Raw genomic sequence first — 20,723 nt, 5'->3', positions numbered from 1 at the left:
CTCTTGAGCGTAAGGAGACATTAGGATAGGGAGAAAAGCGCGCCAGAGAATTCTATATACGAGTATCATGGAATTTTTAACAACGATGAAAACGTCGATCCCGCGCGTTCAAGCCAAAAAAGTAATCGCTAAAATAGACTCTGTAGGAATGAAAGATTGATGAAACGCGAGTGCTTCTCGACCGAATCGTTCCCATAACTTTGAAATTAACGAATCTATTTTCACGTTGCACACTTCTTCTCTTCGCTCTTCTTCAGCTTCACTTACATTGGCAAAAAACCTTATCTATATGTATAAATTGTAATACGAATATCTCTACGAGATAAACTCTTTATTCTCAGGGAGAATATTTCGAGCGTCAATGAATATGTCCCGTTCGCGACTGTTTACAATTTGGAAAAGACGATTGTGTTCTCGGTCGTACGATTTAGATTCTTTTCGTAGATCGAAATAGGAGAGAAAACAAATCCTATCGACTTCGATGACGCTTCCACCGTGGCTTTACAAAGATCGAAAGAGTCTATTAGCGGCACTCACTTTCACGCTGTATTAGCGTCCACTTTATTTGCCAATGACGTTCTTCCGTCGCGCGCTACTACTAATCTACATAGATTCGTTTTCCTTCGGTCTCGGAGATATTATCTCTCGTTTCTTTATCTTTCACTTTTTCGTCCAATTATCGTATAGATAGGCGAAGTTGCACGAATCGATGGAATAAATGCGAAAGAATAAGTTCGATTCTTATTGATAGGAAGGTCCATAGGAAGGATCTCTTGAGAAAGGGAACATCGCGAAAATCGAATTATTCGTTCGAGTCCTTAGATTTTAATCCGTCCTTTAACCGATCATATTAATTGGCGATTATATCCATTAACACGGTCTCTTCTGTAAGTACGCGATGACCCCCTATACAGATCCTTTCTCCTCTAACGCTTCGAGAAGTTTAGCCGGTACCAACCAACGGCTGCGGCGGACTCGACGCAGCAGCTGACTGCAAGGTGCTAGACACGCTATTCGTCTTTTATTTTTCTCTCGTTCGGATTCGCTTATACATTTACTTGCCTACCGCGAAAGGAGATACTCATCGCTCGAGGATTCCGTAAGATTCGTTAAGATCGTCGATATAAGTCGTTTAGAAATCGTCAGTATACGATTCGTTGGAATAAGCCAAGTTCCGAGTTATTTTAATTTTTTAACGTTGGACGATCCTTTTCGGAGATGGTTTTCGAGATGGCAAAAGATCGAGCCGATTATTTCGTACGATCGAAGACTCGCATACCGCGAGTTCTTAACGATCCGACTATTCGATCGGAGAATCTTTTAATACCGACCAGTGCAACGTTGGCTGTGACGCACCTGTGATGTCACGAGCTTGGTTGCGTTCATCCAAGTAAGATCCTCTTGAACGACACGAAAGGAAAAAGGCAGCAGGAGTGCAAGAGCGATATCAGATCGAGCCGAGAAAATGATTATCCGCGACTCTCTCTCTCTCTCTCTCTCTCTCTCTCTCTCTCTCTCTCTCTATCTCTCTCTACCTTTTGTCCTTAAAACGCACCGCGACCTTCTCGATGTTTTTATAGGCAGCAGAACGAAAGGCAGATGACTCGAGCTGTCGTCAGCGTTCGGTATCTTCCGTATCGATCAAAAGAGAAATCTTAAAGCCGGAGAAAAATCTCTCTCTCTCGCTGCCAGGAATTTTTTCTCTTCCAATAGATACACTACTTACCATTTAGTACTTGCCTTGAAACTACAATGCGCGGTCGTATAAATGTAGGATAAACGTGGGAACGCTATAGGTAAAGGCTTTTACCTATCGAAAACGCGTGTATAGGCGTTTATATTAAGAAAACGATGGGATCGATCATGACTCGCGCGAAAGATACGTACGATAAATTTCGAAGCATTATACACGATGAATATCCATTTTCTCATGACCGAATAAACTCCGTTTGGTAACGGAAGAACGATTAACGTAAATCGAAGCGAATCGAAAAGGATATTCACGGCGTAGAATCATCGATAAAATGATGCGCCGTTGATCCGAGAGAGCCATGCTCTCTTCTCGCGCGACGAACCAATACGACGACGTAATCGATGGTGCAATTTACGGTTCGGAACTTTCGCGGGAGAGGTAGACGATCGACGCCGAGATAAACGCCTGCACGTGCCTACACGAGTAATCGCCATTGAGACATTCCAAAGCGTAGACCGGACATTGTTTATGCTCTCGTATTAATATCGAGTTACCGTGCGAGTTACGGCCCGTTTAGCGGCCCAATTTCTGTCTACGATATGACCAATCGCCGTTACGTATCGAGCCACGGTTCTTGAAGTTTCTTTACGTATAACACCTGTCATAGGTTTCTTACGATCGATCCTTGCAAGCTAATTTCACTCGCGAGCACAGAGAATATAAGAAGCGAGGTGGATCGAGTCATCGTTCCTCCTTCGAATCTCTCCTATGCGGCGTCATCGCTCGATTAGAGAGATCCCGAGCCATGGCTCGCATACGATTTCGATGAAAGTAGTCACCGAACGTCCTTTCTACCGCTATATATCCCATGGACGACGATTCGATTCGTCCGGCGAAGATTAGAGCATAGACGTTTACTCGCGCGCCTAGGACGGACCGATTAAAATTCGATCCCAGAGATAAGTCGAATTTTACTTCGATCTACGATAGCGCTATTCTCCCATAGAGGCAAATTTAGATAATTATTCCTTTATGGCTACTCGTATCGTTTCGACGAAACGTGAAAAGCACGTGTACGTGGCGGATACGCGATATATTAGGGCGCAACGCGTCGCTCCCGAATAAAATCCTTTATATTTTACGATCCGACCTTACCCCATTTTTCGGCAATTTTCTTTTTTCCTTTTTTTAAATGCTAGTACGTGCATGTGCTGCGAAACGACTAGAGCTTCCTTCGAAGAAGGAACGATCGAACAAATTTGCATTGTTAATTAATATTCGCAAGGAAATCGAAGGAGCAAGAAATATACCGATTGGTCGTTAAACGAGCCGTCGCATCGTTTCTACGCCCAAACCTAACTAGTTTTCGTAGCAAAGTTGTCCGGCAGGACGATTGCAATTAAGACCGGTCGAACCTGCCCGTGTTGCGGACGCGCCGAACGTGGCCTCTTGCATAATCATCCGACGCGTTTTGCAGGATGCGTCGTCTTCGCGTTCGTTCCTTTTTTTCTTTTCTTTTTTCTCTTCATCTTCTCCTCCTCTTTCTTCCCTTCTCTCGCGTGGCAAAAGTTCTCTCGGATACGTTCTCTTTAGCTCCTTCATCGTTCCCTCTGCTTCCTTCTTGCTCTTTTTGCTAGATTCGAGTACGAATAATTGCCGAGGATCTTACGTGTTCATCTTGTAAAAGTTGACCGGCGATCTCTCAGATTTATGTGCGTGGACTTTCTACGTTCACCCGTATGCGCGTGTGAGCGAGAGACTCGTAAAACGCGAATTAAGGAGGAACGACGACGCGTAAACACTTAAACGGCCTCTAGGATTCAACGACATGGGAGAATAGCTTTCCCCGCTCCTTCCTCTAATCCTTTACCTAGTTCTTTTCTTCTTTTTTCTTTTGTTCTTGTTTTTCTTTCTTTTTTTCTTCTTTTTTTTTTTCTTGCTTTTTTTTTACAAAATTTGTTCACCTTTCGGTGGGTAGATGAAAATAAAGTCTCTTTGGTAAAGGGCAGATCGGCCGGTGAGCTCGACGCCCGTCGAAGCGCGACGTCGTTCATCCTAGCCCCGTTTCTTCGGTTCGGTCCTTCTCTCCGACCTTCTTAAAAAGGGACCGAGCAATCGATACTCGTCCGTGGAACACGCATGCGAAGATCGAAGCGTGGGTGGAGCCGACCTCGACACAGCCATCTTGCTTCTCGGATCGTTTCTTCAAGCGAAATCTTCTTACCGTTTCTAAAAATATTGATAGAGATTCCCCCGCCCCGCCCCTGCCCTCGTCTCCCCCCCCCTCCTCTCTCTCTCTCTCTCTCTCTCTCTCTCTCTCTCTCTCTCTCTCTCTCTCTTCTTTCTTTTCTATTCCGTTGACGTCTCTTATGCCCATCGCGTCCTCTGGTTCGCCTACTCAATGACGAAATTGCAAATTTCGCAAGACAATGTTACCAGGAATATAATTGCACCGGTAGTACCTCGCTCCGGAGATTTCTATTTGCCTAGTCTTTCAGCTTAGGAATTCAAGCGTTCAACGCGTTGGAGAAGACGAAACAAGTATCGCTCTTACAGGCAAATGGAGAAAGAGAGAGAAAGGGACAATAAAGGATCTCTCTCTCTCTCTCTCTCCTCTTTGTCTCTCGTTCTTAGTTGAAAACTTTTCGTATGATTTATCACCGGCATGTTCGTCTAACACGCTTATTTTCCTCTTTATGGTTGATCGATAATTTATCGTCGTTCGAGAACGTCCGAATCTCAACAACGGCAACGATCGCGTCGTCGTCGAGTAGTAAAGATCTCCCGAGACGGCCTCTACCAGCGAGTACGACCGAGAGAGGATTTCCTTCGTAAGATTTACGGCTAGACTTTCGCCTTGATGCACGGCCCCTTTCCGATGGTTATCGCCTTCGCGTCGTTTTCGATAGCTCGACAAAAGTTTCTCTTCTTTCTCGAAAGCCTCCAAACTTCAATACGTACGTCTCTTCTTTCTATCCGATACTCGGAATCAATGATTGACGGACGCATTGCTGTTTCGTTACTCCTCGACGCTGGGGTCCGTCCGCAGGAAATGCGCGACGTCGATTATTTTAATTACGTCGAGCGCGAAACGCGGCATTATATCTACACAGATATATACCGCACTTTCTCTTATTACAGGATCGGCAATCGGGATATCGGGAAGCCATTAGATCTGTAAAAATATACATGGATACAGGCGCATAAACGCACATACATAACTCTCTTTTCTAGCATCGCCACCGGTTGACGTTTGCGTTGCATAATTTTACTTAATTTTTCTTTTCTACTTATTAACGCGTACCAAAAGTTTCTAGCGTTATTTGGCGCACATAGAAAAAGATGGAAGAAAATGTATTCGCAAAAAGCGTCGCAAGAGAGTTTATTTCCGGGCTGTAGCGCGTACCAGAAATTACATCACGATCTCCTTACTCGCTCTCTCTCTCTCTCTCTCTCTCTCTCTCTCACACACACGCTCGGGCGCAGGCCGATCGAAGAGTCTTGTAAAAGATAAGACGACTCGAGTTTGAGCATGGTGCTTATAAATACGAATCGCGCGAGAAAACAGTAATACCTCGTAGATCTTGGATCGTTTTGTGAAGCAAAAAGTCGCGTGGAAAACGATAAAAATAATGAAAATGGAAAACTCGTTTCGTAGTTGTACATGTACAGTATATATATACATATTCGTTATCATCATTGATCTAATTAATCGTCTTAAAGAGCGGAGATAAGTCGGAGGGCAAAGGGAAATAAGAGAATGATTGGATCTCGCTGCACCCATCTTGTGAGATTTTTCCCTTCTCTCGTGTCATACATACCCTTCCACTTGCTGTTCGTCGCGGAGGTGGTGGAGAGTGCAAAGGAGAGTGCTCCAGGCCGGAGCTAAGTCGGTCTCACGGTAGTTGTTCGGGGTCAGGGGGCGATATAGGTACCAACCTACCTACCCATCAGGCCTGCCTGCGTGTCGCAAGCGCCTCTCCTCCACCTCCTCCGCCATCTTCGTCCTCTTCGCTGCCACCGGCTCTCTTCTTTCACCTCCTTCGACAGTATGCATCGCACTCTAATCCGTCCTAGCAACTTGGCTGCATTCACCCACAGCGATTTGCTTCTTTGCTCGCTCGCAGCTGGAAAGCCTGCACACACGTATACGTAGAATGCGTACATACACACAGACCTATAAAAGCTTTGGAAACGTGCGCGAACATTATCGGGCGCCACGACTCGTGCTGCTCCTTCTCTTTTCCTTCTTTCTCTTCATTTCTCTCTCTCTCTCTCTCTCTCTCTTTCTCTCCCACTTTCTATCTTTGGTTCTCTTTCACTCTTGGAGCAGCAACACCAGGATCGCTTTCTTAGATCGTCCTTTCCGCCGTGGGAACAATCGCTTTAACGGAACTTTGTCCGCTCGCGCCTTCCTTAATTCCACTTAGATACACGTGTATATCGTACTCGCCGATATCTATTTAAGCGTACGAGAGAGAGAGAGAGAGAGAGAGAGAGAGAAATCGGCAATTATCGTACTCGCCGTCACGTTTCATTCCCAACACCCAACTGGAAAGAAAGACGCGCGTGCTACTATAATATTTATCTTTTATTCATCTATAAGAAGCATTTCCGCGATCGTTAGAGAAATGAGTTTGACGAAGACGTCGCATAAATGCGAATAAAATAAGGCGCGTTATTCGATGGATCATTCGACGAATATTATTACAGGATGGACTTCATTTTTGATACACTAGAAATCTCGCCTCGAGCAATATCCCAGAAAGATACAGAAAGAAAGATGATGAATGGTTAAAAGCGTTCTGCATACGCTCAAGGATTTTTTAACAGAAAAAGATATATTCTTTTTCTTTTTTTTTCCTCTCGAAGACGCCTCGATACGTCCTGTGAATCTCCCGAAAACATGTCCACCGGTCATTGACACAAGCTACGATAACATTAATCTTGGACAAAATTTAATTAAAGTGAAAGCAGCCCGTTGCGCCGCGCATGCCGCTCGTATATCAATACGGCTTTTTAAATCGTTGGGACGCGAAATCGGCGACTTTCAAAATAATATCCTTTTCATTGGGATAACGAACGGCGACGCCTTCTTCTTCTTCTTCTTCTTCTTCTTCTTCTTCTTCTTCTTCTTCTCCTCGTTTATACGAGAGAATTTTTATTCGATCCTCGTCGCTATCTATTCCAGCTCGGTAATGTCTCGAAGGAAAGTTACGAATGGCAGCGGCATCGACGCGACGATACACGGACGCATAAATAACGAAGGAGAATAAAAGCGAGGTCGAATCACCGAAAGGTGTTCCTTCGTATCGGGAGGTACGTCCGATAATTCGCGTAAGAAAATAATTCAACGTCGATAGGGATAATTGGAGAGATTCCGAAACGGAGAACTCGTTAGCGTACGAACGAAAAGGAACGAGAGAAAAAGGGAGATAGATAGCGAGAAGATTTCAGGAATATCTCTTACTTAGCGGTGAAAGGGTTAATTATGATCGTTCAACCGGAGTCTCTGGAGCGTACGAAGCCCGTTCCGGAAACCGTTTCTCGCGTGTGGGCGAGAAGTCGAGGCCGAGTCGGGTCTCCAGGCCGAGACGAGAGCTTCGATCGAAGACACGCGTCCTCGTACTCGCACGCGATTACGCGTCTTGCGGGTACGACGCACCGAGATCGGGTCCCACTTTCTCTCCACGCAGGTAGGAGCGCGCGCCTCGCTTAGGTGTGCCCGCATACGAGACGCATACGGGACCTAAGCGTTTTCTTCCAAAGAAAGTTCCAACGTCCTATTGGCTTTGTTGAAAACTGGAAAAGCTTCGCGACCGAGCGAGCGTGAGCGCGAGCGCGCGCGCGCGCGCGAGAGAGAGAGAGAGAGAGAGAGAGAGAGAGAGGGAGAGAGAGAGAGAGAAACGCTCATAACTCGTTGGAATTTATCTCTCGCCTCTTCGATGTTTATACCGCCTCCTGGCAAGAAGAAAGGAGTATCGCGGCCAGCCGAAGAATCGCTCGTTAAAAGGCACGCTTTACGTCCTACGCCGCAAAATCAAAGGCCACACGTTCTCTCTCTCTCTCTCTCTCTCTCTCTCTCTCGGTCGTGTGTCGTTAGACGCGACTATTTTTAGAGGAAACTTTTCTTCGCCTTCGCTAACGTTCGATTTTACGAGCTATATCAAACGAGACGTCGACTATTATAGGTAGTTTTACTTACGACAGTTAATTTTCCTCGTCGACTCGTCACAATGCTCAACTGTACTTTCCATCGGGCAAGTACATCGCGTACCTTCCTAATGAATTAATTTGGACGTTAATGAGATGAGAAGCGCGCGAAACCTTTTGCGAAAGGGTACCGACTGGTTGGGACGTAGGTAGGGTCGAAGGGTACCGGGAGAGGAGTTGGGTGCACGCGACGACGACGCGACGGCAATCGTGCCGCGGCACGTGGAGAGGCGTGGTTCGTGGGAGGGACGCGTGGACCGCGGTAATCCACTTGGCACACGCTGTTCGACAAACCCTACTCTTTCTCTTGCCGCTCGACACCCTACCCTGTCCTCTCCTCTTCCTTTACCCTGCCTACGTCGGCCGAGAAAGAGCCGAGCCGTGCCGAGCCGAGCCGAACCGAGCGGGTTCGGAGGACAGCCACGTTCTTTCCTCTTGCACGTGCAACCTGTTCAGGTGCAGCCGACTAAACGCTCACCTACGTAGGTGGGAAACGCAAGCACTTTACTTACTTGCTTGCTTACGTACCACTGTCGTGATATTACGTACCTACCTCTCTCTCTCTCTCTCTCTTTCTTATTTACGTTTCGATCGATGGACCTTAGTAGTCCAAACTAAAATGAAATGTCCTTAGAATAGATTAGAAAAACATTCGGTCTCTAACGGATCCGTTAACGAGACCAAATAATAACGGGATTCTATGAGTTTAGGGAATGGGCGAGTGTGTCAAGATAAATACGATCGGTCCTATCTCCCTCGTCGACGTTCTTTTAATTTGCAATAACCGTGACAGTATCGTCCCTAATCGTCTCGGCAATTTCAACGTCCCCCTTCTTTTTTTTTTTTTTGTTTTTAAATTGATGCCCTCCACGGTGAGATCTCTCGCGATTTAATTCAAGAGCGTTTCAAAATGTTTTACCAATGAAAAAGTCACGGGGTGAGGGTATCGTTATCGCCTATCTCGATGGGCTATGTTAGATTTCGGGAGGGAGAGATTTTCGTCCGGCTGTCGTGGTATCCGATTACGAAATTATAACGCATTATATTCATTCTCAATATCAGTTAAACACATTTTTCGAACATGGAAATAATACTGAAGACGTTGTCAAATATTAAGACATATTTCCGCGTTATAATTGAAAATGATCGAAGGAACGTTGAAAAGTTATGAGAAAAATGGAAACACCGTAAGTACCAAGTAGAACCGTCGACCATCCCTTGAGATAATATCGCGCAATAATAATCACGATAGGGCCGGGTTGCGTCTATAGAACGGGGTGGTAATATTTTAAATGCCAACGATTTCATGTCTCCCTGGGGGTGCCGATGCGACCCTATATAGGAAGAGGCGTCAGCATCGAAAGCCTCAGTCGACGAAGAGAAGAACGTTCTCCTGATATCGCGCTCGTCCTTGGACGCGCGACAGGAAGACATTTTCAGAGGAGGAACGAGAATTAGGAGGAATTCGAGAACAGTGAAAGTGCTTCTCGAAATTCGGTCGTACGGTTAGCCGCGGGGCCATAAGAGGCAGGGACGGCAGTCTTCGTTAGAGCTCTTCGAAATATTTTATTTCATAAAATTCCAACGGCCCGCTCGCATCCTTCGCGAATGTTGAAACGTTTTCTCTACTTGTTTCTGGTTTCTCCTGGGCAGAAATGATCGTCATGGACGACGGTCAGTCACCGTATCGAAGATATTGTACGTACCTACCCGCATATCATTATACGCAGATAAAACACGATACGTTTTCAACCAGAGCATTTCCTTCTCTTGGATAATGTATATATACATGCGTATCATCGTGTGTGCATGTGTCTATATATATACATATATATGTATATATATATATATATATATATATATATATAAACGAAAATATGTTTCTCTGTGAACAAAGATTATAAATCTTTATTTACTAATTAGCGGTTATTTACTATTTATAGTCTTACCTGTGAACAAAGAAACGACAATTTACGCTTATTATTCACTATTTAAATTTTATTTAATATCTTCTTTATAAAGTTTCTGAGTAATCTCTCGTCCTATTTCTCTCGTCTAAGTTCTATTTTCTAATGCCCGTTTCTCTCCAAAATCTTCGACTTGTAAATAACACAAGTCAATCGAAGGGCGGAACATGAGAAGCGCGGCAAATTTAACTTAAGAAAGTATATTTTCTTCACATATATATACATGTATGTATTTACGTATGTATGTACGTACATGCGTCTAGGCGAGATACGAAAAACGGAGAGATCGAAAGCAATAAACGGCATGATAATGGAACGTATGTCTCGCTGAACATCCGACATCGATATCGCGTTTGAAATTAAACTTTAGAAATTTTTTTCTCCGACGTATAACGTCGCATCAATGCGACCGTCTATTTCCTTCTTTTTCCACCAATACGCCAGGTGTACAATGCGCGTGACCCATTTTTCCATCGTTCGATTCATTTCAATGTCGAACGATGAAAAACGTGTAGGAGAATCAAATTGATTGATTTTGTCTTTAACGAAAAAACGGGAAAGTTTCCGATAATGAATGAAACGGAGAACGAGATAGGGTATATTTAAAGGATTTCTTGTATTTTCGGATTGCAGGGCAGTTGCACTCGCCGAACGGCGACAGCGACAACAGCAACGGTAGCCAACGTACGGTAGCCGTTACGCGAAACGAGATAGAGCAACATCAACAGCAGCAGTCGCATCGACAGCGACAGCAGCAACAGCAGCAACGACAGGCAACAGCTACCGTTCCGGTTCTCGGCTGCACAAATCACTCCTCGATCACTACGACCACGACGGCCTTCACAGTAGCCTCAAGTATGCTCCTGCTGCAAACACAGGTGAGTTAATTACCATTCATTCGAAAGTCTATCTTTCGTCAATCCAACTTTGACGTTCCCCTGAAATCGAATACAATAGATATCGATCCGATATCGTCCAGAATAATGAAACATTTTCCGTCGGCTATCTTTGCCATTAATTTTCTCTTTTCGATTTGTTCCTTAAAACGATTATATTTTTAGAAGAGATAAAACGAACTTTACTATATCTTATGTACTCGTACATAACGGTTCAAGAACCGGGATCAGGATCATCCACCTCGCACTTTCAACGTCTCGATCCCCGACTGGTTAGCATCGCGTTCCGTCTGCATTCCAACCCACTATCGTAATCTGCATTCGGGCTCTCCTACGTTATCTTACTCGTTTCCTTCTTCCTTTCTTTTCTCCGTATGGAAAGGCTTTACGCGCAATTAATTCGATGAACGATCGCGAGGCGAAGAAGCATGCTAGAAATTAGCAGGCTAACGTCGTTTTTAGCCTCGAGGAGCCCTTTAGAAGGCTCTTCTGCGAAGGACGCGGGTTTTGCGGTGCTTCTCTCTCTCTCTCTCTCCTCCCTCCCTCTCTCACTTCTCTCTCTCTCTCTCTCTCTCTCTCTCTCTCTCTCTCTCTCTCTCTCTCTCTCTCTCTCTCTCTCTCTCTCTCGAGGGAGCGATGAGCAAAATGTCAACAGTCGACTCAAATTGAATATTCTGATTCTTCATACTTTTACTGTAACCTCCGATCCAGACCTCTCTATACTTTGCCTTCCTTTCTCTATTTCTATCGTTCCTTTTATTTCTGACCTTATGTTACAAAATTTCCTTTGACGCAAAGAGAAATAATATTTGGACGAGAAGAAAATAATGCCCGTAGCAAATGGTCAAAGTTGAACCGAAGAGGAATTTTTAATCGATCTCTTTTTTTTTAATATCACTCTCGATGGAGATGTGGATGTTTATAAAAGTAATCTTTAAATATGCGGATAAGAGAATGACTGTTCCTTGCTTTATTTTGCTTTCCTTCGAAAAAAGAAAGGTTGATCGACTCTATCGAACGCCAGGTTCTAGGCAACACGCGATACTGCTCGGTCTCTCGGAACATTCTAGTTGCGCGCCTCGATTGCGTACATCGATGTCTCGGCGAAATGTAATCGCGCTTCAACGAAACTTGCAGTTGGTAACTTGGACCTATCGCTGGAACGACTTTTTGTTTAAACGAACGCGATACTTTTCAGCAAAGATAGCTAACTATTAAAGTCCCTCGTTTTTCTTTCTCAAAATGTTCTAATAAATATATCGCACTCGAATTTGTTTAAATTTCAGAGTCCATTTGGATGCAGCAGTTTCGCGGATTTGTTGAGCGCTCCCTACACGGATTCCGCGGATGCCGGAAGTCTGCCGGAGGAGCTGGATCCATTTCCAGAATTACAGCTGGGTAATCCGCAGGGTGTGCCGACGAGCGATGAGCCGGCTCAATCGCAGCAAAGCGTTCATCATCAAACGGCGCAACCTCCTCCTCCGCCACCACCCCTTCCCGAAGAAATTCAAGCAGATTCGCTAAGGTATTTTTTTTTTATCTACGATCTGTGTGTGTGTGTGTATGTGTAATGTACATTTAATTGTATCGATTCCAAGACCCAAGAAAACAAGTGGTCCAAACGGTCCTCAAAATAGAATGATACTCTATTATAGTCCTACGCCATTGCCGAGCTTCCAAGAGACCTACACGGTGCAACGATATACCAGACAGGAACTCCAGGGTCTCGGCATCAAGATGGACGATGACTGTTACGAAAATTCGGTATATTCGTGTGGCACTGGTCACTATTCCACCGAGTTCACACCGGCCGTCTCCTATCACGAGCACCACAACCAGCAGCAACCTCATCAGCAACCGCAACACCACCATCATCATCCCCAGCATCATCAACAACAACAACAACAACAACAACAACAACAACAACAACAGCAACAGCAGCAGCAACAACAACAGCAACAACAACAACAGCCTCAACCGCAACCACATCATCATCATCATCAAAGCTACTTTTCAACGGAATCGTCACCAACGCCGACTGCGGCGATGCCATCGCCGTCGAGTCATCGGCAAGATTCACCTTACGGAGTAGCAGTGACCGTACCTATGGTATACGGTCAAGCACCTACCATCACCGGTGGTTCCACCGTATCGGTACCGGTCCCTCCTACGGACATTTGTCCAAACATCGAGAACATCGTCGTCGGTCCTCCACGTTCGCGAAGAGCATCTTTACCAACTCAAAGATCGGAATCGGCAAGGTAATTATTCCGAGAGAAGGAACTATATATGTATATATATATATATATATATATATATATATATATATATATACATATACATACATTTAAATAGTAATAAATAGGAAAGGTTATCGAACCGTTTTGATCGACATCAACAGTAGCGGCAGCAACGAGTCTCCCAAGGCACGCGGAGGTGGTAACGCGAGCATCGCTAGCATAGCCAGCACAGCGAGCACAGCGAGTACCGGGAGTTCGGTCAGTTCACCGTCGCCCGGAAGCGGCAATACCGGTGAACGTGCACCGCCAAGCCCGAGCCAATTGTGCGCCGTTTGCGGTGACACGGCGGCGTGTCAGCATTACGGTGTGCGTACCTGCGAAGGCTGCAAAGGTTTTTTCAAGAGGACGGTGCAAAAGGGTTCGAAATACGTTTGCCTCGCCGAGAAAGCTTGCCCGGTCGACAAGCGTCGCCGAAATCGTTGTCAATTCTGTCGCTTCCAAAAGTGTCTCATGGTCGGCATGGTGAAAGAAGTAAGTCGATCTTCCTTCTCCTCCTCCACCACCACCCTTCCAGAAAGGAGGAGTCCGTGAAGGGTGGTGAAACTCCAATAAGATGGTTAGGTATTAAGCGTTCGTTCGACAGGTCGTTAGGACGGACTCGTTGAAAGGCCGTCGCGGAAGATTGCCTTCGAAGCCGAAATCACCACAGGAATCGCCGCCGAGTCCTCCGGTATCCTTGATCACGGCATTGGTTCGAGCTCATTTAGACACGACGCCGGATCGAATGAATCTCGATTACTCGCAGTATAGACAATCGAGACCCGGAGATTTGTCCGTCACCGAGGCTGAAAAAATTCAACAATTTTACAGTCTGTTAACCACCTCGATCGATGTGATTAGAAATTTTGCCGACAAAATACCTGGCTTTACGGACCTGGCACGAGAGGATCAGGTGAGCGATCGTCCGTCCTCGACTATGTGCATTGTGCTCGTGCTCGAATACGACGAAGATCGATAAGCTCGTACATTTTCTAAAAGGTCATTCGTCGTCGAGCTTTCGTTTCGACAATAACTCGTGCTCGAGTTGGAGTCGTCTATGAGTTTCCCCATCTCACGCATCATCTCTAGTACAATCATACTACTGACCAGTAAGCATTGCAATAGTTTCTCTTTCCCTTTTCTCGCAGGAATTGTTGTTTCAATCGGCCAGCTTGGAACTGTTCGTCCTCAGGTTGGCTTACCGGACGAAACCGGAGGATACAAAGTTGACATTCTGCAATGGAGTCGTCCTAGCGCTCGAACAGTGTCAACGTAGCTTCGGCGACTGGCTCCACAGCATTCTCGAGTTTTGCAAGTCTCTTCACGGGTTGGACGTGGATATTAGCGCGTTCGCCTGTCTTTGCGCTCTTACCCTGATTACCGGTGAGTAGTAGTCCGTTCGTCTTTGACTCTCCTTATCCGACTTGGTCATTGGTTATTCTCGACTCGACGTAGATAGAGCCGATCAATTATTTATTCGATCCGGCCGATCCGCGGTATCGTACGACTCCGCGCGGCACGCGATGTGTCGACGTACGTCGAGAATCTACCCGCACGAAACGACTCCTTCCTTAGTTTCGGATTCTACCTAAGAAGGACTAACCTTTCCTAGTTTCAATCAACGGATCCGTCAAATTTTCATTTTCAGAGAGGTACGGCCTTAAGGAGCCACATCGCATGGAGCAACTGCAAATGAAGATCATCTCGTCGTTGCGCGACCACGTGACCTACGATGCCGAAGCGCAAAGGAAAACGCATTACTTGTCGCGCCTTCTCGGTAAGCTGCCGGAATTGAGGAGTCTCTCCGTTCAGGGTCTCCAAAGGATCTTTTACCTGAAGCTGGAGGATCTTGTGCCGGCGCCACCGCTGATCGAAACGATGTTCGTCGGTAGTCTACCCTTCTAATCGTTTCCTTCCCCGTTAAACCACCACCGTCGACACGACCACCACTACCACACCCACGCCACGATCACACGAAGCCTAAGGCTAATGTATTATTCTCGTAAGACGATAGTCGCCGAGATCCTACGTGCGGTTACGTAATTCCATCTTTTCGATCTTTATTTTTAATTAATAGCCTGGCTTTCGTTCTCTCTTCTTGCGTATTTAAGCGCGCCCGAGTGTTCGTAAGTGTCTTTGTCCTTTCGAACGAGTTCACCGAGGAGCAGCTGAACGGATATATGGTCCCTTATTTTCTCCTTCTCGATGTTACGAATGCAACTCCCGAGAATGAATCTAATATATTATACACTAGAATATATTCGTACGTATGCGATTGTACATGTCCTATGTACAATTTTGCGTGTGCGTGATTATGCGCGAATCTACGAGTGAGTGGGAGAGAGAGAGAGACTGGAGAGAAAGGATAGGCATGAATCTACGCGATCGGAGTTATCTTCTAAGGGAAAGTACCCCAATGTGCGTGCCTGAAGCTCCGTGTGCGTTACCACTATTACAATTACTATTGCTATTACTACGCAACTATTATTATTACTACTACTACTACTACTACTACTATTATTATTATTATTATTATTATTATTATTATTATTATTATTATTATTATTATTATTATTATTATTATTATTATTACTGTTACTATAATTGCTATCATTAACTATTATTATCACTATCATAACGTTACCTGCGCGTGCCGTCGAATGGTAGGAAATGAAAAAGAGCGCTCGACGATCGGAGAATCGGTAAGCGATTGAAAGCCCCTTGAGCTAGCGGACCACGCGTTACTGACGAAATTTTTTTCGTATACCTTTTGCTATCGTTCTTATCTTAGATTTTAGATCGAGTTTTAAAGAGAGAAAGCGAACGAGTTCGTTTCGCGCGAAGAAAGTTATATCTACATACAAAAAAATGTGTATAGAATTTTTATCACTTTTCTACCTACTTTATACGAATTACGTCGCCGTGTTGTCCGCTGCTTCGCCGATCGATATCGTTTATACTTCGTCGATTCTTCGCCGATCTGTCGTGGCGCCAAACGAGATAATGAAAAAACGCCAAAAAAAGGAAATGAGAGTCAAGGACGAGAAAGGAAGAGAAAAACATTATTTACATTTTGGCAAAAGCTCACGTATCGTTCGTCGAAGAAGACGCATTGGCGACTTGCAACATATCAGAACATCGACAGAGGAGCGAACGTGAGCGATTAAATTTGTTCGCTTGTGAAGAAATATTAACGAGAGAGAGAGAGAGAGAGAGAGAGAGAGAGAGAGAGAGAGAGAGAGAGAGAGAGAGAGAGAGAAAGAGAGAGAGAGAGAGATAAATGATGTGCGAGAAAGAAAAAGAGAATAATGATGAGAGAGTGCGAGAAAGAAAGAGGTACGCATCTACACGCGCACACGGGTTCTCTCCTTCGTCCTTTTATAATAGGCGTTTAGAATGCGGCTATGGTTGCACTCGCATGAAACAGCGATGCCTCGTTGCAAACTTTTTGATCTCGAAATATATATTTTTTTCCTATGCGAAAAACGAAGTAAGCGCGTGGTATCTGTCCATATGAATTAAGTGCCACGCGCGCGCGCGTACGCGCGCGTCCGCGAACTCTCAATGGGGGGACGGTACCACCTTGAACGTTCTTCGTGCGACGAAAGATCTCACCTAAAATGAAATTTATTTAATTGACCGTGTATGTATTTTATCTCGTGCCTATTGCCATTAGAGAAAAGGAGAACGAGAGAGAGAGAGAGAGAGAGAGAGAGAGAACGTTCGAGACATTCAGTGCACACCGGCGCAACGATGATCGAGCATCGTTTATCACATGCGAGTGCCGAAACGTACGGTCGATCGTTGTCGGCCACCCCCATTCTTTACCATTACTTTTGCGTTTATGTGATTTTAGAGAGTTAAGGCGAAACCACGAATCCGTCTTGGCAAGTAGCGGAAAAGTAGAAAGAAAGATAAAACTTGGGGGAGTGTGCCTCGCGAGGCGGATTCGGCATAAAGTTACCTATTACATTATGACGTTTAATTTTAATCAAACTAACGTAAAAAGTCCTATTTATATATATACGTATACCGCGCTACAGCTGCTGCTATTACTACTATTATTACTATTAGAATTTACTACTATTACTACTTACTATGACTACTACTACCACCAGCACCACCATCACTACCACACTACCACCCCCAACACCATTTACTACTTATTATTATTACTACTACTACTATTACTATTACTATCAGATCTATTACTATTATTACTACCCATTACTACTTATTACTAGTGCTACCAGTTTATGGCGTTATTATTATTATCACGACCATTGTTACCATCGATACCTTTGTCGTCAATTTGTGTTATCGTTACCACTATTCCCTAAAACTGTTAGTTCATCGCTAGACGACGCTCTTCGGATGGCTCTTCGAGGAGAACGACGACGACGACGACGACGACGACAACGCCAATGAAGATGACATTGGCTATCTTACAAGAAATAGTGGCCTCGCATCGGACGACAGGAAGTTCATAAAAAAGAGGAGTAGAAGTTTCCTGCGATAAAAATATGGAAAGATTCCTTCACTTTTTGGGATCTCTCCTTTTTATCAAACGTACGTACAACGTCGTCGTTTTATCCCTCTTCAACGCATGGTATTCCGTCGGGAAGAAAACAAAGTAACCGGCTTGCAAATGATCGCAAATCAAATGAGGGCACGAAAGAAAGAGAAAGAAGAAGAAGGAAGAGCCACGCGCGAGCGGAACGAAAAGCGAACGTATTAAATACGTGTACTACTTGCACAATAGTAGATATATTAACTACGTGTGTATACGTCGTTACAAAGCCGTGTGTATTCGCAAAATATTTGACGCTTTTTCTCCTCCGAGCGTTCGTCGGGAACGCTTCGAGGATTCGAGACACATCGCTTTCGTATCCTCGACGTATCCTTGGACGAATATTTTTATCTTTTTCTATCAATTCCTCCCCTCTTTGATTATTATCCGCAACCCTTTCTCTCTCTCTCTCTCTCTCTCTCTCTCTCTCTCTCTCTCTCTCTCTCTCTCTCTCTTCATCCCTTTATCTCTCTATAGGATCGTTCCTCGGAAACAAAGTATATACATATATATATATATATAAATATATACATGTATATATATATATCTTTTTTACATTTGGTTTAGTATTATCTTTGATCGATGAAGAAAAAAAGAAATACCAACTATCGTCCGCGTAAAATTCTTGATGTGTAAAACACGACACTCGTACGGAAAGGTTTCGAGATCGTACGGATTCGCAATATAGATATATGCAATATATGCGAGCGGACGCGTGCGTGAGAGTAATTTACGTTTTGAGAATAATTAGAAAATGTTCGAAATATTATAATAAAAAAGGCCCGGTAAGAATGCAAGGTAAAAAAAAAAAAGTTCCAAGGGAACACAAAGAAGTTACGAAATCGACGTGTTCTCTTCGACCGATAATTAAAGTTAATGCGGAGGGACGGATAGAATCGTTCGATCGAAGTTATCTCCTAGCAAAAGTGCGTTTCCTTCGAAACGTGCGTCGATTCCACAGAGAATTTCTCGATGGAGCAAATTTCGTTTGGTTCGATGCTCTTGGAACATCTCGTCTTCTTAAGGAAGATAAGAGGTAGATAAATTCGAACGGTCAAATCCCTTAGGGAGAAATTCTCTCTGGACATTGATGGCGGTGATCGCGACGTAATTATTTTTTACAAAAGTGCCGTGATTCAGTCGTCGAAGATATTCGTGGGTCAAGCTAAAAAGGAAATCGCGTCGCAGGCGAAACGAAAAAGACGCGTTTGGAAAAGATAAAACGTGGTAGACGAGGAAAGGCAAGGTCGGATCGTTCGAATGTCGAAATATTCAAATAAATAACGAGATCTTTTCTTTTTTTTTTAGAACAAAAATTATGACTGTTACTTACTTACTATACGTCTATTGGTGTAATGCAAAAAAAAAGAAAAAACAAAAAAAAAACGAACAAACGAAAAAAAACAAAAAAAGGAAGAAGCAACTTAACGATCAGATCCGTTTCGTGTACAATTCCCTTTTCCCCCGTTTTATCAGTGTATGCAATAAATGTTCGATCAACAAATAATTTTTCTCTCCTTGAATTTTTTGTTAATAAAGTTGTTTTTCGATCGACGACGACGACGACGACGACAACGACGACGACGACGACGACGACGTCGACGCGACGAGTCATCCTTCATGTCGGTCCCTATCGTGCACAGCTATCTTCGAGATCATTCATCGTTTCTTTTCCTTTCCTCATAACAAAACGACAAACATAACGACGAGACAAACAACGAGAAGTTGTCAGAGCCGTCTCGAGATCTTCGCTCCGTCCTATATTTTCTCCTAACGATTACGACGTCGAGGAATCATCAAAGAATCCTCGAAGAATTCTCGTTTACGCGCTGATATTTTCACGTCGATCGATCCACTCTGCCGTACGAGCTTTTAGTTTTCCTTTTGCGTGCAAAAGAAAAGACAAAAAAAAAGATAATAAATAAAACGCAACTTATTAAGTAATCGCGTTCTCTTAATTGCACAATAATAACGCAAAGAGAGCACCGCATCGCAAGTTCTAGACGTTATACCGAAAGTATAAATTTGTATTGTATTACGCGCCCACGTAATCTTTTGGCAAAGCCATCGATCACGAGGATCCACGACGTTAAACGTAAGTGATTCGAGACGAAGCTCGATGAAGTCGCGCGAGATCGAGCACTCGTCTTTTGGCAACGAACGGACGAATTAGCCGGAACTAGTACGAACGATCAAGAAAAAAAAAAAAAAAAGGAAGAAAGTCCTACGTGGACGAGAGGGAGAGAGGGAGGGAGAGAGAGGGAGAGAGAGAGAGAGAGAGAGAGAGAGACACGATCGTCCGTCCTTTCGTTCGAAACGAACGCAATAGATTCGGCTTTATATACGAAAAGGAAAAAAAGAAATAAAGAGAAAAAAAACTACTATACGTAACACACATCGTTGTAACATATTATATGAAAGATTAACCACGCGCGTGCACATTCACAAAGACGTTTCGCGGCCTGATTCGTGTTAATTCAGTACCGAGCCACACGATTCCTTCTCGCTTGAGCGTGTTCATACGTGTGCGTATACATGCACGATGATATATGCGTAGTATGTATATACATGTATAAATACGTGTTCCGTGACGCGTATTATATACGTATAAAGAAATATATGTATATAGGTATGTCGTGTACGTAAAGAGAGAAGCGCGTGTACGTGCGCTCACACGGCGCGAAGAGACAAAAAAAAGCATACGCGTAGAGGCGCACACACCGCACGCACGCACGTTTAGATATATGTATCTATATACGCTTTCGATATACATATATATACATATATAAATATATATATATATATATATATATATATATATATATATATGACGGAGAAGCGGTTAAAAGGCACGAACGTGAGAACAAAAATGATAACGATTATATTTTATAAATAAAAAAAAAATGACATGTGATATAGATGGTAAGGCACGCGCAATGCACGCGCTGCGATGCATTATGAAAGCGAATGTATTCTGTATATCGTTTCATTAAATCTACTAAAACGATCTTTTTCTTTTCTTCTTCGATAGCCCTACGAAATTCCTGTTCTGGGTCTCTCTCTCTCTCTCTCTCTCTCTCTCTCTCTCTCTCTCTCCTTTGTTCC

General features: G+C 44.1%; 1 protein-coding gene across 2 annotated transcripts in view; it reads left to right on the top strand.

The window, feature by feature from the left end:
* Window positions 1-20,379, top strand: part of Hr38 (Hormone receptor-like in 38) — a 37,369-nt gene extending 16,990 nt beyond the window's left edge. For both annotated transcript variants that reach the window (XM_035880426.2, XM_035880416.2), the window contains exons 2-8: window positions 10,507-10,751; window positions 12,056-12,294; window positions 12,425-13,030; window positions 13,171-13,540; window positions 13,653-13,961; window positions 14,197-14,431; window positions 14,697-20,379. In XM_035880426.2, the coding sequence (XP_035736319.2) occupies window positions 10,507-10,751; window positions 12,056-12,294; window positions 12,425-13,030; window positions 13,171-13,540; window positions 13,653-13,961; window positions 14,197-14,431; window positions 14,697-14,953 (2,261 nt within the window). In that variant the 3' untranslated portion in view covers window positions 14,954-20,379. The remainder of the gene's footprint in view (window positions 1-10,506; window positions 10,752-12,055; window positions 12,295-12,424; window positions 13,031-13,170; window positions 13,541-13,652; window positions 13,962-14,196; window positions 14,432-14,696) is intronic.
* Window positions 20,380-20,723: the final 344 nt, after the last annotated feature.

The sequence above is a fragment of the Vespa mandarinia genome, chromosome 8, assembly GCF_050613455.1.
Source record: "Vespa mandarinia isolate Hongniang chromosome 8, ASM5061345v1, whole genome shotgun sequence".
Lineage (NCBI taxonomy): Eukaryota > Metazoa > Arthropoda > Insecta > Hymenoptera > Vespidae > Vespa > Vespa mandarinia.
This window is presented reverse-complemented; position numbering and strand designations above follow the sequence as displayed.